Genomic DNA, 27,664 nt, shown 5'->3' on the forward strand with positions numbered 1-27,664 from the left:
TGACACTTCTTGACACTTAGCACAACTCCGCTCGTGGCTCCACCCCCAGCCATGAGTCCCATGTGACCTGGCGACAGGGTGAGGCTCTGGGTGCACTTGTTTCCAGGGGTTCGACTGCTACACAGGACCAGGAGGCCAAGGCTCGAACGGAGGGAGAGGTGCAGTGTGTCCGCCACAATGGCCTACGAACAGAAACTGGCTGAAAAGCTTACCATCCTCAATGAGAGAGGGAATGGGGTGCTGATACGTATGAACTACATTAAAAAGGTGAGGGAGAAAAGGAAGATGAATCTAATGTGTGTGACAGAGAGGAGAAATAAGGAACTTCACTTTCGACTCATACGCTTTGCACATTTTTTTTTAAATGTGCTTCTGTGACAGTTATTACACAGAACAAATATACAGTTTAAAGTAAATGTATTATTACATTGATACCGACTAAAATGAAAGTAAAATTGAATAATCTGTGCTGCAAGTAAATACAACTCCTAAAGGATGCAAACAACATGTCTAGACCCAACTGTTTCTCAAAGGCAAGAAATGCTCCAGGAGCTGTTACTCAAACTGCAGCCATGATGCTGAGACATTATTCTTACTGTTTATAACAGTATTTTGTTTGTGCCCCGGCTCAGGCGTAACAGGAGTGGAGTCTTTTAACTGCAACTGGGCTTTTTCAGCAAAGAGGAAGTGCAAACAGGAAATAAGTTTGAGACGACAGCCGCCACAAACCGAAGTTATTCTTCAGCTAAATGCTGTGAAACTTACACACTAGCGTAGTGAAGTAATCATACAATACAATAATTTAACAGTCTTATCTTTTGAGAGCTCCGTAACGCAGGTGCTGCTGAGAAGTGGCTGCAAATACCGAGGGGTTGATGGTTGTGATGGTTTGTTTTGATGTGACAGAAATCTCTGGATGTGACAAGAAGGAGGAAGTGACACTCGGATCGTGAGAAAATAGAATAGGTTCTATCAACTGTGTACATGCATACACAAACATCCCCTTTTTCTGTCACCCTATCGGAGTTGTATGAAGCATGTAAAGGCACATAATGACTAATAAAAAGCAGTCCTGTTGTGGTTAATTTTTAAAAGATTAAAGATTCATGCCTCCTCAAGATGGCCTTATGGGAATTTCTTCAAATTTGGTACAATTGTTCAAAAGGACTTAAAGATTAATTTATTAGATTTTGGTGGTCAAGAACACCCATGGGTAATTTGTCATGTCCCGCACAAACATTCACTGAAGAATTTGGAGGGTCGCTGTCTGGATGTCAAGGTCGCTGTGACTGTTCAACACCTTTTTTGCCTTGTGAACATGTTATCTTAAGAACGCCTTGAGAGAATCCATTCAAATTCAGCACAAATGTTCACTTAGACTCACGGATTAGCTGACTAGATTTGGATGGTCAGATGTCCTAGGTCAAGGTGGCCTCACAAAACTTGTTTTTGGTCCCGTGAGCATAAAATCTCAAGTCTGCATTTAGGTTATTTCTTTCACATTTGACCAATTGTCACTTGGACTCAAAGATTAACTGACAATATGTCCTAACTGACCACATATGAGTCAGGGAATAGTTTTTTTTACTAAGACTGCACTGGTTGGTGCAGGATGACAATCATTCTCAGGAGCTGCAGCACAGTATTCTACTGTCAGCCTCTGAAAAGCCTCACAGGAGCAGTTTGGTGTAAACTGTTCTGCTGAAGGTCACCTTGACAGTTGTTGTTGAGGGAGTTGGGGAGAACATTTCTTTCTCTCTCTGCCTGTCATCTTCTCAGCCTGTCCGGGATTCGGTGACTTTCTGCTGACAAGCGTGCTTTGCTCTAATCTTGCTGCACAGAGAGTAAAAAAATCCCCACTCAAATCCTGCCAAGCAGACCCACATGCAGTCGCTGCAGGGCAGGAGAACTCCCAGTGTCACGGGGTGATGTGCAAACTCATCGCACGCTAACATCCGTACCATTTCTATAACCTCTGTTACAGATCTGTACAGACCCAAAGCAGCGTCCGTCCTTCCTGACGGAGAAAGCCTTGGAGTCGGCCATCAAGTACATCAACAAGAAATTCCCCAACGTTGACTTCAGAGGAAACATTGTAAGTGTGACCCGGTGTTTATGCAACATTTTCTTTCTTACAAAACATTGGATTGTGTCAACATTGTGTATATATGTAAATTTATGTCTTAAAATTTATGTTAACACATTCCACAAATTGTTCAATCATTGTTTATCGCAGCAAAGCCTGACCAGCATCCAACGACAGAAAGCTGAAGTGATGACAGCCACATCCAGCTACTATGACTCTTTCCTGGACGTCATAGAGTTCAGGGTGATTCATTCATTCATTCTTTACATAAACTCCTCCAATATGTTGCTAAAGGCCGCTGACCATTCACAACAATGAAAAACAATCAAAATAAAATAAACACTAATACATTTTTTTGGGGTTTAAATGAGTCATTTATAAATATAGGAAAATGGCGGTGGCTCTTTTGTTTCTGATGCACAATCATTTTTTTGGTAATATTTTTCATTTCCAGAATACATTTACATATAGAGTGGTTTATTCTAATTCAGGAAAAAAACTGATTTTTATTCCAAATAACCGTTTGTTACACCCCCCTGCACATTTGCATGATTCTGTGATGGAGGTCGCAGCCAGGGCCAAGGCATCATGGGTATTTGTAGGAGTGAGAATATGCTAATCACGATGTTATGGGGATGTGCAGGTGTGCAGTGATTATTAGGCTATAAAATGATGACGTGTTGAGGAAATTGCATTTGAGGCTCATCATGGTTGAAAAGCTGCTTTGTTGCCGAAAGTTTTCTTATCTGATTCTTCTCATTCAGGATCATGTCTATGAGTTGCTGAACACCATAGACGCCTGTCAGTGCTTCTTTGATATTGTGAGTATTTACTGAAGTCTGACACAACATCTGCTGATGATTTTGACAATCACTCACTGTTCAGTTACTGCCAATACTGTGGTGTTTACTGCTACAGTACATGTTACATATTTCTCACCGCCCCAACCTCCTCCTGTTCAGTTTGTCAGTTTTTTTTTCATTATCATAATTAATCTGGCACCTCCACCCTTTTGCATTATGTATATCCTACTGTTTATTTCCGTGAGCTCTGTCTCCTGACATCTGATCCGCACGCTCGATGTGGCCATATTGAGCATCTCACGTATTTGGATTTATTTGGGGAGCATCTCTCAAGACCTTTCATGTCAAATATAACTGCAGATCTATTTGATCAAGCACAATTTTCACTGAACAGAATTTTTATTATTAAATCTTGAGAAACTATACATTTATCTTTCAAAATCCACTTCAAGCGGACAAAGAGATATTTTACTCCAAATCTTTTGAAATCTTTCTGATTATAAACCTGTAAGAAGAATAAAGTTTCATCTTTGATGGAGAATAATGCTGATTAAGATTATTTTCAGCTGATTCTCAGTTTTTATGCTTCTGCTCAGTGGTCAGAGCCAAGGCTTTTTGTCTGTGAGTTATCAGTCTATTCGTCCATCCGTCCAAATCTTTTGAACGTGAGATCTCAAGAACGCCTCGATGGAAATTCTTCAAATTTAGTCCCAACATTTAGCTGAGGTCATGGATAAACTGATTAGTACTTAATGCTAAAAGCTCAAACTTCAAGGTCACTCTGACCTTGCAAATAATGTTTTGGGGCTTGTGAACACGACATCTCAGGGACCTCGTGGGAATTTCTTCAAATTTGGCACAAATGTTCACTTAGACACAAAAGGTCAATGGCCAACGTTTCACAAAACAAATCTTTTGGTCTCTTGGACACGATATCTCAAGTCTGCCTTGAGGGTATCTCTTGAGTTTTCAGTTGTCAAAAGCCAATGCTTGCAGTGAACTCATATGAGTCCGAAAAATAAAAGGGAAACATTTGTGGACTGAAACTGAACAGGGCTGTAGCTGAACTGTAGTAGGCATATGCTTCTGTCTCGTATATCTGTGGTATGATCCTAAATCATAATTCCCATGATTTCCCCAAAATTTGATTAAATATAGAACTTCACTTCTTAACACTGACAGTGTAACACTTGGCTCCATTTGGGACATGGATGTGATATAGGTGTGTAGTATGCTGATGTAGTGGGTTAGTAGTTTCAGACTACACTGAAATTTCTGATTTCAGGCGACCAACTTTGACTTCACCAAGAAGTACCTGGATCTGATAGTCACCTACACGTCAGTTATCATAATGCTCTCTCGCATCGACGACAAGAAGGCTCTGGTGGGGATGTTCAACTGCGCCCATGAGATGACCAATGGATGCAGGTAAGACCACATGAAACTGCTCAAAGAAAACAGACACGTAAGACATGTTGTTATGGATGCTGTTTTCAATTTACTCACCCTTATTGCTCAAGATAGCATTTGGTAAACATAGTCCCTGTATGATAAATAATAAAGGCCAATACAGGTTCCCACAGCCGCCAGAAAGAGTACTGTTATATATAATTATAATTTTAGTTGCCACAGACATCAACAGTCAACCACAAACCTACTGCCAGGTTGTATTCTGACATTTCGAGTCTGCCTGCTTTGCATGATATTTATTATTTATACATTCCAAAAACCGCAGGTTGCTTTTCATAGTTTGAGACAAGAGCAGAAAACACAAACACATACATTTTAATGTAACATTTGACTTGCACACCACACACAGCTCTTCCCTGGGGAAGGAGCCGTTTCAGGTCTTCAGCCACCAAAAAACATTAGTAAATACTTAAAACATCAGTAAAAATCTCTACAGGTAAAGTTAGACTGACACTAATGCCATCAGTCAAACTTTTTACCTCTCTCTTGTCTCTACACTGATCATTTATCTGCTGTAATGAATCTTACAGTGACCTGTCCTACCCGCGACTCGGCCAGATGTTTGTGGAGTATGAGCATCCCTGGAAGAAGATGACTGAGGAGTTTGGCCCTCACACAAGGGTAAGTATCATACAGTCCATTAGTACACACAGGGTGCAAAGGTACAACAGCAGCTGATGATTTGCTTTAGTTGAAAGGTGGAAGGTGGCTCCGAAAAAGCGAAAAATTCAATTAAATCTGTGTTGATACGTTTTGATTATTCTTGTATTAAACACAGAACATTAGCACTAAATGATTACAACAGTGAAATGTTCATAGTCACCCCAATGGTGGTGGTTGAGGTCAGAGCTCTGGGCAGGCATCGCACATAATTCATTTACAGATGGTGCCTTGTGCAAGCAGAGTTTGTTACCTCTGAACTGAATTATAAGAACTTTTTTTCAAAGAACATATTTGATGTACTTGTACCACCTGGAACAAACAGTTCTACCATTAAAAAGCCCTCAGCAAAACACAGACAATGTATGAGGACAAACATTTGCCTGACACTGAAGCTGTACCTTGTAAGTGCTGCACACAGAACCAACACAATGATATTAGAAGGGCACTCAGAGGACACATGACGATGCCAAGGCCCAACAGCTCCCTTATGAAAGCACATTTAAATTCTCTAGATCCAGATTCTTAATTGGATCTTGCACACACATTAAATATCAGTCCCCTAAAAATGACCTTTTTTTTCATCAACGTCCCTGAATTATTCTCTTAGAAATCAATGAAAAATGCTCCATCTGGCCATGTTAAAGAAAGTGAGAGAAATTTGTGGATCCTTCCCCTGATCTGCAGCCACACCAATAAGTTTTGTATTTACTTGCTAACTAACAGACAGACAGACAAAACCTATCCTCCTCTTCTTATTTACTTATTTAACAACAGTATTTACTATTGTCTGTGTGGTGAATCATAAATTAGGCTTATGTACAAACAATCAAACCACAGGTTTTAAGCCTCCAGTTGATTTTTGAATAACGTTCTCCTTTTTTGTTGAACTCTCCCTCTCTCTTTCTGTCTCCAGCTTCCTCAATCACCGTCTTTCTTTCTGTCTCCTAGTCTGTGACGGCAGCGCTGCTATCGCTGAAGAACGTCTACCCACGCAGGAACCTGCCAGCGGAGCAGTGGCGGAATGCCCAGCTCCTCAGCCTGCTCAGCGCTCCAGCTGCCATGTTGGACCCGGCTTGTTGTGACACAGTGAGTCCTCCCTCCTGCCCACTCATTCCTTGTGTTTATCTCTGACAGAGGCAGAATCAATCAATCAATCAATCAAATTTTATTTGTATAGCCCATATTCACAAATCACAATTTGTCTCATAGGGCTTTAACATGGTGTGACATCCTCTGCCCTTAACCCTCAACAAGAGTAAGGAAAAACTACTTAAAAACCCTTTTAACAGGGAAAAAAAAGAACGTAGAAACCTCAGAGAGAGCCACATGTGAGGGATCCCTCTCCCAGGACGGACAGAAGTGCAATAGATGTCAAGTGTAAAGTAGAACATCAACAAGATAAAGGTTTTAGCAGCATTGATTAGGGAAGACAAAGGAAAGGGGTCGTGTTGTAAAATGTGTTTTTTCCAGGGATGAGAGATGGTGTCACAGTCAAAAGAGGCAACAACAGTATTTCTATTGTCTCAGAAGGTCACATGCTAGATATTAACCTTGTGCCATTTTCCCTGTCGTTCAGTTATAGGACTATAATTTAGAAAATTATTTGTTTTATTGATTCTTGACCTCCCTTGGTTCTCTCTTTTCTGCACCCTCCAGTTCTCTGTCATCCTCACACTCTATTATGGTCATTATGATGTCCACAGGAAATGAAAATCACCTCCAGGCAACCATTTCCTATCTTCACTATGAAGTTAGTGCATGTAATGCTATTGTAAATGTGCTAATACGCTTGCTGTCCACTACAGATAGCATGTGAATACTTGTCCATGGAGACGATGGAGCGATGGATCATCAGTAAGTATGACCCAACCTCACAATGACATCTTCAATTATTACAAATTATTCATTATTCATTATTAATAAAGGATAATTGTAAATCCCCACAGAATTCCCCTCATGGCCTCAAAATGAAATGCAACTCTAAACCTTCCTTCCTCATTTCGTGATAGGGATCTGTGAATATGCTAATATAGCCCCATCCCTGCTTTCAGTCTCTCCACCCTCACAGTTACTAACCCCACCCACAAGTTGATAGGATTGGTTTCTTAGGTTTGTGACATCACAAGTCCTGACTGTTGTTGTTTTTTTTGGCATTTGTTTACTGCAGTGTTAACTACTTAGCCACGGTGTTTTTCAATGGGGGTTAAGGTTAGGGTTAGGGTTGCGATTAGGGTTAGGATTAGGGTTGGTGAATGTCGTAGAGACTTTGGAGTAGGCTCTACCCCCACTAATGCGGACATGCCCGATCTATTGGTACCACCTACGAGTTTCTACGACCTTGGTAAGCTAGGGTTAGGGTTGCGATTAGGGTTAGGGTTAGGGTTAAACGTTTCCTACCTGGGAGGTAAAATAAAAACGTTTCTGGGAGCATCAACTGGTGTGGACATGTCTTATAGATTCAATAACACCCAGTTCGCCCATAACAGTGATCTCTTTTGTGAAAAGGCAGTTCCTGTAACTTTAGCTTGTTAATAGTCCTCAATGATTTAACCACTGATCACAGTAGTAACAGTCCTTCAGGTAATGATTGTTGCCAAATGTCCTTCTCGCAGTCGGTTTCCTGTTGTGCCACAGCAGCCTGAATAGCAACCAGGCCTCCCAGGAGCTGTGGAAGATGGGTCTGCGGAGCGGCCTCTACATCACCCTCACCAGAGATGAAGTCCTGAACATACACAAAGTCTCCGAGGACCTGTTCGACAGCATCAAGGGGTACGGAAGCTGCAGCGCTCCACTGTGTTCTCTCTCTTTACTTTGGGCTGCGGAAAATAGACAGAGCTGGTTAATTAAACTTTAGAGAGGGGGGATGATAGGTAATAAAGTCTTTATTGCACGCAGTATATCACACACTTAAATACGGATAATGGATTTTAAATTGTGCCATGAGTGAAGAGTCTGAACTGTTGATGGTCTCTCCTCTGGTCTCTTTAGTTGTGTGTTTAGTATCTAAGGCAAGTATTGACCAAAGTCATACCTCTGCCAATAAGGTTTTCAGTGTTTGTCTGTTGGTTTGTTTGTAAGCAAGATTTGGCGAAAACCTTTTTTTCACTTTCTTAAACATTGGCGTTTTTATCATTGATATCTCAGAGAATAATTAATGGTTCATAATGAAAATGGTCATCTGACATGCTTAGGGGACTGATATTTATAAGTGTGTGCAATTTGGTGCTGATCCAAATAAAAATCAGAATGTCGTCAATTTAAATTTGGTTTCATAAGGGGACTGCTGTGCCTTGGCGGAGGTATGCACTCTACTGTGTGCAATTCTAGTTTTTAAAGTGTTTGTCTCTACAGTTTAAGATATGCACATGAAGTGAGATCACTTTAAAATGAATTTGGTCATAAAAAAACTCCTAAATTGTTGTTAATCTATTTCAAAATAACACAGAAGAAACAGAGTAATAGCAAGATTTGGGAACTAGCAAGAAGCAGCTTGGATGATACAGTGACTGATTGCCTCAAAGTCAGAAAGAAAAAGGGACGACATCTGTAACTTTTTAGATCATAACTGCCTGTTTAACTTGGGGTTTTTTTTCAGATATAGTAAGCGAGTCGCAGACATCAAGGAATGCCGTGATCATGCTTTGGTCAACTGGTGAGTCTGGCAGGAAACTTAGAAACTTTTTCTAATATATCTTTATTTACTTTGAAATGAGCTGTGAGACCCAAATGTCCTTGTCCACTTCCTGTGTCATCAACAGCGGGGCTATGCACAGAGAGAGGAGGCAGTTTCTGAGAGGAGCGATAAAGGAATTATTCAACGTGCTGGAGGATGAACCTGGACTTCTGGGACCAAAGGTAGAAGTACAGTAACGAGCATAACAGTGGCACTTGGAATTTAAATAATTTCATTACTGCAAGTTATAACTCCAAAATGAAAATCCGGGTACATGACCTATGAAAAAGTCCCTGATCCAGCTCCAAACCTTGTTCCCATCAAACCCCCCAAGGCCCTGTTTGTCTTCATGGCTCTGTCATTTTCCCGTGACGAGGTCCTGTGGCTCGTCAGACACTCGGAGAACATGCCAAAGCTGAAGACGCCCGAGGACTACATTGACAAGTAGGTCATAGGAACAGAGGAAGTACACACCGTGGACTGATGTAGCTGACTGACACAGTGTCATGACACAGTGCAGAATAATCTGACTGTCAGTCTTCACATATTTCTCTATTCATTCATGGTGTCGTCTTGTGTGGCATGTTGTTACAGCGGTTGGCACCGTTTTCTCACGGCAAGAAGGTTATCAGTTCAAATCCAAGTTTAGTTAATGTGTGGAGTTCGCATATATTGGATGTTGCATGCTTGTTCTCCCTGTGTCAGATTGGGGTCAGGTTAATTGTAGACTCTTAAACGGCTGTAGGTGTAAATGGATGGATGGTGCATTCTCAATCCTGACCCCAAGAAATAACAGTAAAAAAATAACAATCAAGTTTTCCTTCGCTGCGATAAAATAATCCCCAGTGCAGCAGCTGTGCATATTAGGTTTTAGCAATGTAATTATCCTAAACTGTGCCGGAGAGCTTTTGCGATGGAAGATATGTGCAAATATTTGGTGTTAATTTGCTTTTTTCCATTTCCCCAGTCAGATGGCGGAGCTGCTGTTCTACATGGAGAAGCTGCATGGTCTCATGAAAAAGTACAATTATGTAATACAGCGCTACCATGTTCAGTACCTGGCACAGTTTGATGCCCTGGTTCTCAATGACACCATACAGGTATACTGACACTGTACTGTGCATTTCTTTTTGCCATTGTTTTAGATGCAGATGTTGCCAAAGTGGAAATAGACAACAATACATATACAGTATATATATATTAAACTTTGTGTCTCTGTCCATAACAGAACATGTATGTGTGTCCAGAGGAGGAATCCGTCCTGTTGAGCTCATTTGTCTCAACACTGTCTGCTCTCTCTGTCAAACAAGGTTACAACAGCAACTTACTATAATATATTTAAAATGAGAAAAATAAATAAATGAAATGCTTATAATGATGAATGGAATTTCTCTCTGCAGTGGAAAACAAAGAGGAGTTTGATTTCCGAGGGCTTAGACTGGACTGGCTCAGATTACAGGTACACAGGTTTATTGTTCAAGTGCAAAATCATATTTGACGACTCAAGATGGAGACACATATCAACATGAAGCCTCCTTGTTGTATTGTAGGCCTACACAAGCGTGAACAAAGCCCCACTGCTGATAAAGGAATACCCCGACTTAGCGAGGGTGATGAACTTGATCCAGTTTCACACCAGGATGGTGGACAGTGTGGACGAGCTGCTTCAGGAGACATCTGAAGTGTCCATATTCTGGTCAGTCTCTTCTCTTCTCTTCTCTTCTCTTCTCGTCTCTTCTCTTTGAAGGAATAGATCATACCATAGACTATGTATAAAGATGGACGTCGCGTCTCCACTTCCTCCCACTATCCAGAAATTAAGCTAAAATATTATAGATATAGACGCTGCCATCTTGTGCATTTGGAGCCAATCACGAGTCAGTCTCAGCCGTCAATAATGATGTTTCACCGCGTTCTTATAGCATCAATTTACTCATTGTCTTCATGTCTCTCCTCTCCTCTTGAAGAGTTGTGTTTCTTTTTTTCGTCTCCCAGCTTCTACTCACGTGTCTTTGAGAAGATGTTCAACCAGAGCATGGAGGAGGTGACCATGAAGCACTACCTCATGTCCTTCCCTCTGGTCTGTTCCCACTTCCACCACTGTGGACACTCCCTCTGTCCAGAAGAGGTCAGTGTTCTGTCATCTGCAGCAAATCTACTACAGAAATCATCGTCTGAGTGAAAGTGAAAATTATATAATATATATCTTTTTTGTAGTCTGTTCAAAATGTTAAGTCTGCTTGTTTGCAACTTTTCTCAGTTACCTTAAGGCTGTCACATTGAAATTGGGATTTCTTGCTTTATACTTCTCCATTGTCCGTTTGCAGTGTATTTCTCCATGAATCTATATTTCTGTACTGTTTTTGTACTTTTATTTATATGCCAACTTTGTCCTCCACACTCACACACAGCTCTGTGTCTGTGTTTCCAGATAGAGGCCATGGAGAAGAGGAGTCTGCGCCTGTGTGTGACCTTCCTGGAGCACATATCCAAGCAGACCGGCAGTGTGGTGGTAGAGATATGTGCTGAGCAGTGCAACCTCAACAACCAGGTGGAGTCTTTTCCCAGGTTTAAAGAAACCAATTATGTGGCGGAGATCGATTCTGTCAAACTCCATATCCAAACATAATCGCTCTGTGGTCACAGCTCGGCACGTGGATTTAGCCGGAGGCGGCGGGTAGAGTGAAAAATTTGAATAAAACGATAAGACGGGGCTAGAACTCTGCTGTTGATTAAGGCCGTGTTGCTTTTCCAATGCCCTGAGGAGAATATTACAAAAGCGTTTACATTCTGAAAGATCTCTTGTGACGTGAACACATGACTGCCGCGTTTCTGTTTCAGCACGTTTTCTAAATATTTGCTTACCTGGATTTTTTCTCCACTTTCTTCTCTCTAACCCGAACCCATCTATCTCTTTCCACTTGATGACCCCTCAGCTGCTGCCTTGGCACTGTGCCGAGACCATCAGCGCCGCTCGCCACAGAAAGCAGAAGAAGCCGTTGCCAAAGAAAGGAGAGGTCCAGAAGGAGAAACCGGGCGCCGAGAGCCTGAGGAAAGATCGGATCATCGTCACCAAGTCAGCTCAGCTCATATTTCCCTCATTATCTCTAATCTCTTCCTCTTCTTATCTCACACTGCCTCATGCTGCAATCATTTTCCTGTACTGGCATAAGAAGTTGTAATTAATCCATCCCCAATTTCTGGAAACATGCAGCATTATCACCATCATTATCTGCAGTTGAATAAACGCTGTGTTGGATTCTGGTTCTGTGAAGGTTAGGGTTAATGCAATCCATGTCTTCAGAGGTTTTCAAATCACTTTCTTCCCCCCAATGACACGTTTCTTACTTTAAATTGTCGGGATGAAGATGTTCTCCCCTGCAGGGAAGAGATGGTTGTGGACTTTATTACCCTTCAGCGTTGACAGGTGGTGAAACACGCCATTAGAAGAAGTAACTAAACACCTCAGACATTTGGAGAAACAGTTTTACTGGCAGCACATTTTATTTCGAGACATTGTTTCAGTAATATTCTGTATATAGCCACAGTCAGAAAGCACCTTAATTAAATCTGTAGAGTTGTAATCCTGTCTCTCTCCCTGCTCTCAGTTTTCCTCCCCTCTGCCCCGAGTTTTACACTTTTCCAAAACGTTTATTACCTTATTTGTCTGAGAACAACACATCCACACTATAGTCATTGTCAAAAAATTTGTCCTAAGGATGCATCCTCCCTCTTCTCTCTCTCTCTCTCTCTCTCTGTCTCTATCCTCCAGTTTTGACAAGATGCATCTGACGCTGACAGAGCTCTGCTCCTCCTACAGCCTCTGCAGTGAATTCATCGTCTTCGACCACATCGTCGTCCCCACAGAGTTCCTCCTCTCTCATCTGGAGACGTATCTCTCTGAGTATGCCGAGTGGGGATAGAGGGAGTATTATATTTGATGGAATAAATAGAGATGATCTGATGAGACATGATGGTGTATAAAAGGTCCCTGAGGGTACATGAAAACCTTTTACCTCCACCAAGGCTAAACAATCCTTTGCTAGCCTTGTTTTTATGGTAGAAATATAAACGAGAAAAGGAAAATCCTAAATCCGTTCCTTGATCTGCATCTGCACTAAAATGTACTGGTTTCTTCTGAGGCCCAGGAGCCATTCCTCAGGTGAAAACATAACCTACTTGGTGGAGGTGATTACTGTCCGAAATAGTCTAACTACAAACATTAGGATCCACTTCATTTGTGAGAGAGAAACATACTGGCCATGTCACAGTGTTTCCTCTGTTAGAGCATTAATGTGCAGTACAACTGTGCCTCAGTGTAGCAACATAATGCCCCAATTTTATCTGTTTTTCACACTGCTGGCTCAAATCACAGATAATAAACTAGAATGGCTCTCAGTAGAGCACAAACCTCACTGAAGGCCTAACACTCCCCTTAAATTCAATCAAGATGCGCACACCAAATGTGCCTTATTTTACATCAACATCCATTAATCATCCTCTGGGAAATCAGTGGTAGTGTCGAAAACTGCCTCACGATGTTACAAAATATTTACTGGGCCCTGTCCCCTGTCCCCTGTCTCTTACCACATCCTTCCAAAAAGTTACATGGCAACCAATCTATTGATATCTGTGTAATCCTGTTAACCAGCAGATGAAAACATAGCCCCCTTGGTGGAGGTAGTAAAGATGGACGACATGACTGCTCCCCAAAAGTGAAGCCAAGGCATCTTGATCGCCCCTGGTGGCTGGCTGCAGCATAGGTCATAACACTGGTTTCCTTCAAGGGACATGGACCAAACTAAAAAGTCAAAGATAACGTCAGATACATTTTACTCAAACTTGGTTTCCGTCATTGTAGGTGATTCTTTTCTCACTGATTTTTGTTTGGATTGGATTTTTCAGAAAAGTTTGGATTTAGTTGTTTTTTTGATGCTGTGAATACAGGGTGAAACATCATGATTGACAGCTGACTCGTGATTGGTCGAGTGTGGGTCATCAATACCGAGGCTCCATCCTGATAGTTACAGCGCAGTCTCCAAATTATGTTGTAGGCACTAGATGGTAGATACTAAGATATTATGGCTTCATTTCTGTATAGTGAGAGGAAGAGGAGCCATGTCATCCATCTTCATACACAGTCTATGGCTCAAATACTCACATGCATGCTGTCCACTCGCATTTAAAGTCAAAAACATCACAAGATAGATTCTCTTCGAATCATCCCCCATTGAAAAATCTGCTTTCAGTTTATTTTTCATCCTCCTGAGTTAGAGAATAATTTGGAGCTTGCCTCTTGTGAAATGTCTCCTCCATCACTATGATGAATCCTGCTTCCCTAGCCGATTCCTCCATGTCAGGCCACATTGCCCTCACTTAAAAACAAACTTAAGAGGAGATCCGTCATGTCACTCCCTTGCTCTGTGTCATTTCATTGTTAACTGTTATTTAGATTAGAGCTTGGTACCGGGGCAACCTAATGTTTCTGTGTATATGCTCTGCTTAGTCTCCCTGTCTTAGCTGATGATTATCTCCCCTGTCGCCCTAAAATTAGCGCCCTCGAGTAGCAGCATGCTCCCAGTGACTGACCCCTCCATAGCCAAAATTGTAAATACAGTCTAGTCAGGGAGAGAGGGACCCGAACACAAAAAATAAATCAAAGTGCAGCGCTGCCTCGGAGCAGTGAATGCTGACCTTATGAGAGTGGTGCCATGTCGCCACGGCTCGTTTAACCCGTCCCATCTGTCCGACACTGAACCCACTCTGGGCCGACGATAAGTGACGTCGGTGGAACATGTTTCCGCAGGATCATCGTGAGAATGGCCAATTACAACCAGACCACCCAGGAGATAGCCCGGCCCTCAGACCTGCTGGCAGGAATCAAAGCCTACACATCCACCCTGTACAGCGTCTCCAGCTACATCAACGTGGACATCACCCGGCTGGTGAAGAGCGTCCTGCTGCAGCAAACACAGCCGCTGGACTCACGTGGACGGCAGACCATCACGACCCTCTACACTAACTGGTGCGTGTGTGATGTAAAGACTTAGTTTATCCACTTGTACGCTGTTCAAGTGTCCATTTAAAACACAAGTATCCAAATATATAACAACTCACTGACCCCTAAATCATAACCGACGTATATGGAAAAGCACAGGAAGGATAATCACACCGTTTTTTCCGTTGCATCATCAGCAGCTTTTTAAAAGGACAGACTCTGTATTATTCTTGTATTAAACTGAATATAAACAGGCACAGTTAATGATGTAGAAGACCGTTGCATAAGGGAAAATGCTACAGTTCACTTTGAATACTTTGAGTATATTTAAAGGTAAATACTTACTTACCTTTGCTTAAGTAGAAATGTTAAAGTTACTTTTAATTAAGTTTACTTCAATTTCAGTTAATTTAAATGTTTGATTACTTCCTCCACCACTGTTGATGCTTGTTGTTTGTCTCTCTCTTTAACTTTCTTTAATTTACTTGTTTCGGCTGTGGATTAATTTTTTTCTGCATCTCAGGTACCTGCAGAGTCTCTTGCGTCAGGCCAGCAACTCCATGATCGTCCACTGTCCTGCGATGTACTGCTTCGTCAACCAGACGACTGATAATGAAGCGAATTTCAGAGCAGAGGAGTACTCCGATATTTTAGGTCGGCCCCAGATCTCAACCACACTATTTCAATCTGCAGCCTATTGAATGTCAACATGTTAATGTGAAGCTTATCATTTCTGAAAGCTCATGGATCTATTATCAAAATTACAAGTGCAACTTTTTTCACTTGCTGTGTTTACACTATAAAGAATACAGTAAAAAAACACTTTACTCACATTACTGTAAAAAAATCTTTAGTGATTCTACCCAGAGTAGTTTTGTATTTTTATGGTATTTTGAAATAGTAAGAAAGAAAGATAATACAGTTTTTCACTAGTCAGTGTCACTGAAGCAACAAAGTTGGGTTTGCCATGAAGTTTGCATTCATGCATTTATGCTTTTGTTGTCACTGTAAACAAAGACATTTTCAGTCTTGAAGTCTGACAACAATTTAACATTTATTTTCTCTGAGAGAATTGGAATGACAAGTCTTAGAAGGGATCAGTAAGAAACTAACCCTTTCCTTCATTTTTACTTTTCGAAGACGCTTGTTTTTGCACTTGACATCTTCAGAAAGTTCCCCTGCACTCTGAGGTTTCATGTTCAGGGGCCTCACAGATCCAAGAGATGACTCACTCGTTTCCAAAGACACAACTATGCTGATCTCGTTCACTCCTGTGTCACCACATGCCGAGCGAGCGTTATTGCTCAACAGCTTGTTATTGCCGTGGTGTGTGGCTTTTTTTCTTTCACGCTGCCTGTCATGTAGTTTATTCTGACACTGTCTGATTAAGGTAAACTTAAAGTATTCCTTATCATCTCCCCCTGCTCGTCCGTCTCCTCCACCACAGCCTCAGGAGCAGCGCACCTCCTCGTGACTGTGTTAAAGCTGTTTTCCCTCCACTGACCTTAGCTGACACACACACACAAGTAAACACAGATATAATTCGCACCTATGCTCAGAGATGCGTTCACGAGGCTCTCATAGACCTGGTACCTTGGAGACCGCTGCACTCCGATAGACGCCCCCTCACACTGTCATCAGCGTTGTCTATATTTACTCCACAGTGACTCACTCTCCTCTCCATTAACCACCTCCACTTTTAACCACACACGTCCTTATCCATACACATTCAGGCAGAGATGTGGGTGACAGGTCTGATAGCGGCAGTTGTCTCTCTCTCTCATTGATTCAGCTACACTCACAAACCAATTTCAATCTGACCCTTGTCTTATTACTGTAAATATAATGCAATGGGGTGGAGGTTCAGGTTGATCCTCAGCTGAGTTTCATTCGGTTTGGGTTGTGCCTTGCTGCTCGACATCAACGTTAATTCAAGCATCTGTCGATCCCTCGTCACCCTGCTGTCGTCATTCTTGAATTATTCATGTGACCCTCTGAACAGAGCTACAGGCCCTGGCGGAGCTAATCGGTCCATATGGCCTGAAGTTCGTGAGTGAGAACCTGATGTGGCACATCACCTCTCAAGTCAGCGAGCTGAAGGTACAGTATGATGCAGTGGGCTCTTTTCAGTTTGAAGTTCATGTAGATCTAATAGTGAGGTGATCTGAGATATCTGCTAAAATATAATGACTTAATAAATTAACCTTCCTGAACCTGGAACATGGACAGGCATTGAAAAACCTCCCTCAGGTTGTAGTGAAGTGATGATGCACCTATACGTGATGGTATTTAGAGTCTCTTGATGAAAACACCTGAGCACTACCTGTTGCTTATTTTAAGATTATTCTGCTTGACCAAGGCAACATGTAACATTAAAAACAAAAAGCTGCAAGAACCTTAATTTTATGCTTTTTTTTACGGGTTAGGATGTAAAAGAAATCATTGCTATATAAACTGAAGATACATTAGCACTCCACCTTTGGATCATCTTCATTACACGTGTGGGGATCTTTATTTTAAAATGTTTGTCCTTCCATGTGTATTTTCATTTTCTGTAAAGAAATCTCTTTTCTCTTGGTTTCTCTTATGTTAATATACATTGATGAAATACATACTAAAATATACATATATATATATATTCAATCGTTTACAATATATTACATAAGTTAATCACTTGAATTTATCGTATGGTAATGGATCCTTTTTATGAAGGGCTTCAACCATGTTGCATTCACCCATTCACGCACACATTCATACAGTGCATCTATACACTGTAGGCACAGGCAATTTGAGGTTGAGTATCTTGCCCAACGATCCTTTGAAACCACTTTCATTTTACATTTACACATCGTACATTCACATGGAATAATATTGTTTTATAAAGTAAAATAGTCTGTGTTTCAAAAGAAAGATTCACGGATAAACTAAATCTATAAATCTATATCTCTGATCACAGGGGTAAATCATATAACAGTTTCTTCCGTGTAGAGAATTAAATTGATCCGTCTCACGTTTTGTGGTGTGTATCTACAAGCACCTTTGTACTTTTAATTCATCTTGTCAAACTCGTGTATCTCTTTCAAAAACAGCCGATCGTCACGTAGAAGAAATCACTTTGTTCTGCTGCACTTTGACACCTACACTGTAAAGAATTGACTGTAGAATTAACAGTAAATACCTGGCAAAAAAGTTGCCAATAAAGTACTGTAAAATTACTGTAAAAAGAATTACAGTATATTACAGGATACGTTTTACAGTTTTTTGTTGTATATAAATTACAGCAATTTCTTGTTAGTTTTTTTTACAGAAAACCACAATTACCTGTAATCTAGTTTACAACATTACCTTGTATTCTATTCAGATTACAGAAGTTACCTGGCAACTAAAGTTGCCAATAAATAGCTGTTAATACTTCACAATACAATATGATGTTGTATAATTGTTTTAGTTATTTTTTATTTTTTTACATTAGCAGTTTTGCAAATTATGCATACTGTGAGGTATTTTGAATGAGACCAGGCATACTGTTTATCCAAAATTCATCTACATTGCACTAAAGTCTTTTCACCTGTTAAATAAAAACGGAGCCAGAGCTGCAACAAAATAAAACTTTTATTGACACTCAATACAGTTTCACATCGTTTTAAGAACATGGTGTCCTTTTTTTCAGAAAAGCTCTTAAACGTAAATTATACATCTTTGGACACCGGCCACCCAGTGGAATTCACATTGACCAGAGTTTCAACATAGTCAAACATTATTAAAACTGACAACATACTCGGCTTAAAGGCCCAATCTGAAACCAGGACCTGAGGTAGAAATGTATTAAGAAGAAGGTCACATAATTTTTGGTATAATTTAACTTTTAGCTAACTAGCTAAAAAAGATGACCTTTTTTCAGTGTGTTTGGAAATCTTAATATATCAGCAAAAGATGTAAATACTAATAAAATGTTAAGAGAAGAACAATGTCCAGTCACATAGTGAGGAGGAGAACAGTCCTCATTCTTTATGTTTGACTTACACTCAAAGCCATTCAAAGTCCATTAATCTCTTGAGGAGAGAAGAGACGTGAGGACTGACAGAGTTGTTCTTGTTTTCACGCACCTTCCCACCTCTTTGGCCAACCAGCTTTGCCGTCTTGGTGCCTTTGGTTGGATTGATTCCAACGAAACATCTGAAATCACAAAATCACACGAAAAGAAACTTCATGAAAAATCGGCGCGGCAGATCCTTTAAAAGAGGGAGCCGAATCCATCAGGTTGTTCAAGACAAGATAATCATTTGCCCATTTAATATGAAAAGCAAAACTTCACAAGATTGCATGAGCTGACCAGCAGTGATATAGTTGCATCAACATAACCTCAGGCAGCAGGTCCTCTGGTTGGAGATTTCCTGATTTCCTGAAAAGTTATACCTGCTAGAACAAAACAAAAAAACGGTATTGCAGTGTATCAGCCGATTTGGCTCACAGATGATCAGTGATCTGCGGGAAAAAACAGCAGGTCATCCCTACTACAAAAAATGAAAACCAAAACCTTCAGTAAAATAATCTGTTGTGCATTCATTAGCCTACATAAATTAGCAAATTAACATGCATAGTGGATCACAATATACAGCTTTTAATTTTATGAAATGAGCTTTTCTGTTTTAAGTGCTTTATAAACATTAATCTAAGACATACCTTCGGTTTGCCAAGCGCTGAGAAGCCTCGACACTGGATAGGTGTGATGTTGGCAGGGAGATCCTCCTCCCTGATGAACTGCAGGTCAGATCTGGATGCCACTCCAATGCTTGGGACTGTAGTTTGTCCTCTGGTAGGCTGGGTAATACCACCAACACAGCTTGTCTGATGTCCTCCCCCAGTACTAACATGTCAGTATATATCTGGGAGGGAGTGGTGAAATATAATCACTGATGTGCCATTCAGCTTGTACACATTAATGGACAATAATCAAGGAGATCTTCTTGCTTAACACACATGTAGTTTGAGCCCTGGACTACCTCTGTTAAACTGTGAATACCCAAATCAGCAAGTTCCACAGCCAACTGCCCCCCCGCAATAAAGTAGACAAGATGAATGCCAAATGTCTCTATGTTCAAAACACGATTTAGCTACTATAATGGGAAACTGCAGTTTCAATTTAGGCCCAATCCCATTTCACCCAGCTAGCGCGCTAGCATGCTAGCTTTAGCGCGCTAGCGTTAGCATGCTAGTTTTAGCGCGATGTTACTGAGCTTAACTGCTCCTCTCATAACAAAGCATCCTGGTAGGGTTGCATACTGCTTTTCAATTTCAAATGCCATTGATTCACTTTAAGTCATTCACTTTAGTAAGTTGTCACTTTAGTAACTGCAAACAATAGCATTGGTTTAATTAAGATCTCAACAATGTTATTACAATGACATCCCAACAAAGTTGAAGCCCATATTAATTTTGTAGGGAATTAACATTCAACTTACGTATTATGTAGTGGCTGGACACGGCTGTTGCTCCTCTGCTCCTCTGCTCTCATGTCAAGGTCCTCTTTCAAACCGCCTCGTGCAACGCAATCGATATCAACAGTATTTAACTGTAACATGCACCATCTACAGTCAGAATACAACTTGCCTGTAATTTTACAATGTGTTACTGTGGAAAAATGCTGTTAGCTACTGTAATTATATTTGTCCCATGATGCATTGCGATATACAGGTAAACATCGTAAAACGACAGAACAAGAAGTTACTGTAAAATTTTACTGTAGAAACTACAGCAATTTGTTACAGTGTATGATTGAAGTGAGGAGTGGCCACTGCTGCAGCTCTGAACCCACCGACAGATCGGTCACAGCTATGACCTATAACTCCCACCTGAAGGTGATTTTTGTCGCTTATCTCACTTCTTTTTTCCCCGTCCTGTCAGAAACTGGTGATTGAGAACATGGACACCCTGGTACAGATGCGAAGCAACTTTGATAAACCGGACGAAATGGCCAATCTCAGAAAGAGGCTGACAGGTGAGAAGTGGAGAGATAAAGAGGAGCAAGATGTGAAGGAGGAGGTCAGGGGATGAAAGGGAAGGAATTGAGATGTGAGACTGGAGATAGAGGACAAAGTGGAGGAGCAGGAATGTGATGACAGGGAGAAGAGGAAAAACAATCAGAGGTGAAGGAGGAGTATAGATGAATCACTCCAAGCAGGAGCCATTATCACTTCTATGCTTATTGGCAAACCATTATTTGGCTTGTATGAGCAGAAAAGCAGGACCCTGTTCATAAACATTGTATTTCTCTTATAGAATGATCTTTAAACACAACTTAGGATTCATTTGTTATTCTTAAACACTACCCTGTTTATAATGTGTTCACATGCATAAAGAACTGGGCCTGCATAACAGTTCTGTGAGGTTTTCAGTGTTGAAAAGATGCTGTCAGGACGATCTGATGAGGAGCAGGAAGACATCAGCACTTGCAGACCACATGTCCATGTGCAAAACAATAAATGTGACAAAATTAGCAACTGCTCAGTAGAGCACATACTTCCTCCAAGGCCCAACAGTATCCTTATATTCAATCAAGCTGCATCAAATTTAACAAACTCATAGATATCAAGCCTCTAAGTATGAGGATACATACATTTTTCTCTGAGAAAATGGTGAAAATGTAGGGGAAAAAAAATCCCAGATCCGCCCCATGATCTGAATTCGCACCAACATTTTATGGCTTCTTTCATGAACCACACTGCATCCTTCCACCAAGTTTCGTGGAAATCTAATTGGAAGTTTTTGTGTAATCTTGATCACAAACATACAAACCAACCAACAAAGAAATCGGCAGGGGTGAAAACATAAACTTCTATGTGGAGGTAAAAATACTAGAAGAAGTCTCTACTTAGTATATAGTACGATCAAGATCAAGCAAGTAAGATCAAGTAAAAAAACTGAAATAATAAGAAATCATAAGGAACAATTTCTTCTCCCTCTGAGGCTGCAATCACCAAATAATTTCAACAATTTCCCTTAATATCTTTACAAAGCTTACAAAAAAATCTAACGGTGATTCACGATCTTAATACTTGACCTTTCCCAGAATGGCACTCTTGTTCTATTAAAGCCCACAGTATCAAAGTTATTTGAATATAAATAATCAGAGGAACTGGTGCCTTATTCACCCTGTGTTGCTTTAGAGGGCACACGGGTTAATGTAAGTGTATAATACACACTTTGATTTGACTGAACTCTGATCTGTTTCATATGCACTTGTAGGTGGAGAGAACGTGCTGAAGAGGATGACGATCATCGGGGTGATTCTGTCCTTCAAATCAATGGCACAGGACTGTCTGAAAGATGTAATGCACAATATTATCTTTTGATAATGTGAAATATCTTAGATAGATGATTGAATAGTTTGTAATACATTGTCATTGATATTCACAAATTAGATGAGAATTATGCTGTGTAGGTTATTATGTCAACCGAGCAAACTCTAACATTTAATCTATTGATGAAATGTCGTAGCTGAAAGGCTCTAATAAAGCTTTTAGTGGATTTTAAGTTAATTATAGCTGCAGATTTAGTAGCTAAAGGGTTTCGCGGGATGCAGAAATCGATTTAGAAAGAGACTTCGTCTTTTATATTCTGCACACTTTTCTCCCCTGTCAAAACCTGGTGCCTACAGTACCCATAATGCATGTCAATCACAGACGGCTGTCGGTTCAGCCCCACCCAGCGCTGACTCAATTGACATCAGTTTATCAGATTTCACATATCTCTGTCTGGAGCCGCGTAAACCTACAATAACAGTAGTAGTACAACACTATTACAGTTGTACCCATGAAACCTGTGGGCAGAATCTGATGTGTAAAATTGATGGAGGTCCCATTTAATATATTTTAACTTTTTAGTCTTTTGCTGTAACATCTCAAAGTATTTTACGTGTCTAAATCAGAAATAATTAAATATTACAGGTGAGTTATGGCTCAATGCTGTGCTAACCTGTTGTTATATAAAGCTGGAAAAGAAGTGACCTTGACCTTGACTGTATGTAAAGGTCTTTCCTGTAATATGTGTGTTATATTATCCATTAATCTAGATCCTACATAAGCACTGCCCGTATCTGATGGGACCCATCGAGTACATGAAAGACTTCATCTCCCCTGAAGCCGACATCAAGGTAAAACACAGCTTTTAGCATCTATATGTTGAGCTCCCACAGAGGAGTAAAGTGCTGTAAGCAGGTTTTCACTGTGCTCGAATCATCCCATCACTGTTTATGAACAGTATATTAACAGTTTATTTTCAGAGGGCAAACATAATGTGGGAGACTTTTGAATTTAAAACATACAGTTGTAGTCATATTCATCCTAATGTATATTTACGTGTGGGACTTTGGGGAGCGTCATCAGAGGTTAAGAACACAGACCATGCTGTTGCTCAATGTGTAGCTGAATGTAATCTGTCTAAATAATAGACAGTGAGTAACAGTAAAACTGAACCGGAGAGATGCAAAGAACCATTTTTTGTATCCTCCAGTACCAACCAAATTAAATTCCTTATCTCCCTCTGGAGATAAATCTGTGCGGCTGTGGCTGGTGAACTCCCGCTCCCTTTACTTACGTCTGGCCTCTGAGTGAGGAATGACAGTCGTGCCACAGCCCGGGCCAGGATAACCCCAAAGACGTCAGCAGCCCCCTCTTGCCTCCGTGAGAGCGACTGTGATCGCTGCTGCAGCGCTGCACTCTAAACCACATCAGTGGAAACATTTTGCACAGACAGACCAACCATCCGTGCAACCACAAATAGGCCAAGATCAAAAACCTGTGTCAAGACAAAGATACTCGCTACTGATCCAGTGTGCCTCCTCATGGCAATGACTGTGCACCACTTTCATTCTGCAGCTTAACATGCACAGCACATAGTAGAGCTGCCTTGCCTGTGGTTTTGTGGTGAAGCAAATGGGCAATAAAATACGACAAAACGATGAACATTTAAATGGTGCGTGAAATTTAACCCCATAAACATCAAGTCATTGGAAACTCATCTTGTTCAGCTGAACATTGTTCTGACTATACACAACTTCCTTTTAATTTCAAAGTAAAAGAGTACATATTTCATTTACTGGTACTTTAATTGAGTATTTCCATTTCATGCCATCTGCTTTTGTTCCATTCTTTGCTACGTTACAGACAGATGCACTACACCTTTTACTCCACTAGATTTAATTTTCACCTATAGTTACTAAGTTACTTTACTAATCAAGATTTTACAAAACATAGGATTGTCCTTTGATATATTACTGTACTGCCCGACGGTAAATAGTTAAAATTAGCTCAACCAGCGTCAACATTAAAACATACTTACCATGCTTATATTAATGCATCAGGAGTAATACTTACTACTACTTGGGTTTTTGAAACTTGCAAAGTACTTGTTTACTTGGTTATTTTTTGTATTTAACAAAAAGATACATACAGGAAGCTACCCATTGTCATTTCTTCACCGATGGTAATATGTCAGATGACTTTGTTCGTCTCTGCTATAACGTCAACATATGCTAAAACACAGCTAGCCAGCTAGCTACACAGCTGTTTGCTATTGGTCACTCGCTAAAGGTCACGACTATTCGTTGCCATTTCCTGTGTAAAATGATTAAAACTTTAACACATGACCTCATCCGTGAACTTGATTTGCACCTGAGTCACGTCAGGATGATTTTCATTGGCAATGGTGGTGAAGACAACCATTCCCATGATCCCACACTGCTTCACGACGTCGTCAATCTAGGTGTTTTTGTTATTGTTTAGATTGAGAGACCTCTAGTGGCCGAAGTTACGTGTTATATACGTTTGAATTAGAATGGGGTCTTTGGGTTTATTTCATATCGTCTAAAACCATAGAGTTTCAGTGAAGACATAATGCTGATACAGAGAAAAACATGTCAAATAATGTTAAACAGAAACCTTTTACTACTGCATGTGAAAGGGATTAAATGTCAGTGTTATGCCTCTTTGCTTTATGACCTTACAGGAGACGCTCAGTGTTTTTGAGTTGGCGTCCGCCGCAGGGTTGAGATGCAGCATCGATCCTGCCCTTGTTACAGCGATCAACAGTATGCTCACAGGTAACGCTCAACCTATTAGTGCCATTCCTGCTGAGTCATCAGGAAGTGAGAGGGTTGTTTCATCTTTTAATGTCGTACCCGCAGACAACACGTCCATCGATGAAGAGTACAAGCTGTCCTCTTTGCTGCTCGTCTACGTCGCTGTGTCCCTGCCGACACTGGCCCTGGACGCCAACTCGTCCTACAGCAGAGAGCACGGAGGTTCATATTCATTCATTCATTTTCATCTGCTGCAACCTGCTTGACAGTGATTAGTCTCCAGACAGCCCTCAACCAATTACCAATCACTTCTCCTTCCAACTGCTGATAGAGGATAAAAAAACAAACTCCACCCTGAAACACTATTAGCATCTCTGTGAATCATACTTTCCAGTCTGAGTGACGTGGTCCGAAGCCGAAGTATGTTGGTTAATGTGAAACACGTTTCTGTTGAGAGACCTTTGTTTACAGATAACTTTGGCTGACGTGCATCGATACGGTTACTCTTGGCATGTGGCCGTGCTGACCCTGACTGCCTGGCTCCGAGCCTGGACTGCAACATTAAGAGCAGCAAATAGCCAAGATTTCTATCAAGGCACAGGGTGGCGTTTGTCTCGGATTGCTTTCTTTGTCTCCATTTTCCACTGCCATGTTTGAAACATATTTACCCCGTGAGCCTGAGGAGATCTGCTCAGAACACTTCCTCTTACGAGTCACAGCTCATTAAGTTAATTTCTCTAATCGTCCGACTACAAAAACATCCTCTGTGAGGCTAAAGTTACAGGACACGCTGTTTCATTCTCTCTATTTCTAATGAATTCTGTATTCTTATCTTCTCAGGCCACAACAACAACATCCACTGTTTAGCTACAGCTATCAACCAGCTGGCTGCCGCCATGTTCACCGTTCAGAACAAGAACATAGAGCAGCACCTCAAAGAGTTTCTCCTGGTGAGTGGCAGACGTTTTATTACCTTTCCTACAATTTCAAGCCAAAAAACAATAATTCTGGCCTCATAAATATGTTAATCAACACAATGGTTCCCAACAACTCGATCTAAATCTAGATCTTCAGTCTCTGTAACTGCTGAGAGTCTAAGAGGACAAAATGCTCAATTCATGTAAAATCTCATAGATCTGCACCCTGTAATGAGGGGTCTTAAGTGGAGCCCCACTGATATGGATTTTCTGGGGGACAATATTTGGCAGTTACTAATGTTCAGGAATAAAGAAATTCCACTACTGATATTGACCAATACGTAAATCTAAATAAAAAAAATTCAATTATTTCTTATATTTAAAACTCTTATTACAAATAAAGGTAATTGAGGCTTGATATTTTACATTTTAAACCTACACTTTATTATAAATAATTATAAATAAAACACATAACACAGTTACCATCAAATATTTAGAACCTGAATTAAGAAAATACTTTTTTTTTCAATTTAACTTCTAGACAGTGCTTATCTTTCCTGCATTGTTCATTCTGTAAAATGAAAGTTTTCATATTGAGGCTTATTGGCAAACATAAACTCCAATGTGTCTGCAAAAGGTTTATATTGGCAGATTTTTATTGATTCAAATTGGTCAGGCTCCAGTCTAAAGTAGATATCGACTCATTTTACACAATCACAAGCAAAAACTATTTGGGAACATTAAATCCATGATTTTCTTAATGACTGTATTATACAAATGATTTCAATAAAGCCAATAGATATCAACATAAAATGCGTATTCAGTGTTTTCTTGGACCCATTTTGCCCCAGTCCAGTCCAGTGCTGTAAAACGTTTTAGTTGTTTTGATCCGTCTCTTTTTTTTAAATCCCACAGATGGCCTCCTCGACTCTGCTCCAGCTGGGACAAAATGTGGAGAGAGTGGAGGTGAAAAACCGAGAATCCGTCTACCTGCTCCTGCACATGGTAGGTCTGCCACTAATCACTTTCACAATAAGGCACGACTGGGTTTATAATTTGACTAATGGAAACAGTCTATGATTCATTAATTGAAGCTATTCTCTGTACAATAAGCCATCAAGCCTGCAGCGGCTTCTCTAATGGCTTATTTCTAATCTGTAAGGCAATAATAAATGAATCATTAACAACAAAGTCATTAGTGAAAACTTTAAACCCTTTATATTAAGTCTGCATATTTTAAAGTGGGAGTGAGGTTTAAAATGGATGGAGAAGAGCTTTTCATCTCAACTACAGATGAGTTTCTATTGTTTTCAGCCATAATTAAAGTACATTCATTTATTTGGTCCTGATCAACAATCTTCTCAAATCCTCAACAAACTACAAGGATTTTAAACTGTAGAATATCATTATATTCCAAACAAATTGAAAGTATAAGACTAAAAAAATGTTCGTGTGTTGTCGACAAATTTTGTGAAAATACCAAAACCAGCAAATCCTACTAACTAATAAGGAAATATTTTCTCTGTAGTCAAAGTGTAATGCAACTCATCAGTGCCAGCTCCACTGCTCAGCTGCAGTATTTTCCCCGTTTAGGGTCAAATTTGCTGCTGATCTTCTTTAGAAAACAGATTAAGATCAGCAATAGGAGCACGTATACAGCTTTGTCGACTTGAGATGTGATATTTTCCAACACTGGTTCATTTAGATCGTGGAGGAGTCTACGTTCCTGACTCAGGACATGCTGGAGAGCTGCTTCCCGTATGTCCTGCTGCGGAACGCCTACAGAGAGGTGTACAAGTCCTTCATCATCACTATGGGCTGAAGACTCCGATTTATTTATCCACCCGAGTATTTCAATGTCTCGGATATATTGATCACAGTTTGTGCTGAAAATGTTTCCTGTGAGTCAGCTCTACATTATATACATACATACATATTTACTTGCTTTCACTCTGCTGGTCCACCAGTGTAGATTT

General features: G+C 40.5%; 1 protein-coding gene across 1 annotated transcript; it reads left to right on the forward strand.

The window, feature by feature from the left end:
* Positions 1–82: 82 nt before the first annotated feature.
* nckap1l (NCK associated protein 1 like) lies at positions 83–27,544 on the forward strand. The gene is made up of 31 exons (XM_034585395.1): positions 83–267; positions 1,985–2,095; positions 2,237–2,329; positions 2,851–2,907; positions 4,175–4,317; positions 4,890–4,980; positions 5,971–6,108; positions 6,828–6,876; positions 7,635–7,791; positions 8,618–8,674; positions 8,781–8,877; positions 9,030–9,139; positions 9,663–9,795; positions 9,924–10,005; positions 10,096–10,154; positions 10,246–10,391; positions 10,691–10,823; positions 11,127–11,246; positions 11,632–11,771; positions 12,468–12,599; positions 14,502–14,720; positions 15,217–15,347; positions 16,696–16,793; positions 20,598–20,691; positions 21,939–22,021; positions 22,765–22,845; positions 24,699–24,792; positions 24,877–24,993; positions 25,612–25,721; positions 26,604–26,693; positions 27,394–27,544. The coding sequence occupies exons 1-31, from the start codon at positions 178–180 to the stop codon at positions 27,508–27,510; spliced, it is 3,372 nt and encodes a 1,123-aa protein (XP_034441286.1). The 5' UTR covers positions 83–177; the 3' UTR covers positions 27,511–27,544.
* Positions 27,545–27,664: the final 120 nt, after the last annotated feature.

This window comes from Hippoglossus hippoglossus, chromosome 5 (assembly GCF_009819705.1).
Source record: "Hippoglossus hippoglossus isolate fHipHip1 chromosome 5, fHipHip1.pri, whole genome shotgun sequence".
NCBI classification, from domain to species: domain Eukaryota; kingdom Metazoa; phylum Chordata; class Actinopteri; order Pleuronectiformes; family Pleuronectidae; genus Hippoglossus; species Hippoglossus hippoglossus.

What these genes read in the sequence shown, in the direction of transcription:
- nckap1l (XM_034585395.1), top strand. Translation starts at nt 178, where the DNA reads ATGGCCTACGAACAGAAACTGGCTGAAAAGCTTACCATCCTCAATGAG. An exon ending in TTCTCAATGACACCATACAG is followed by an intron (nt 9,796 to 9,923) that starts GTATACTGACAC and finishes TGTCCATAACAG; the next exon opens with AACATGTATGTGTGTCCAGA. An exon ending in CTGGAGACGTATCTCTCTGA is followed by an intron (nt 12,600 to 14,501) that starts GTATGCCGAGTG and finishes ATGTTTCCGCAG; the next exon opens with GATCATCGTGAGAATGGCCA.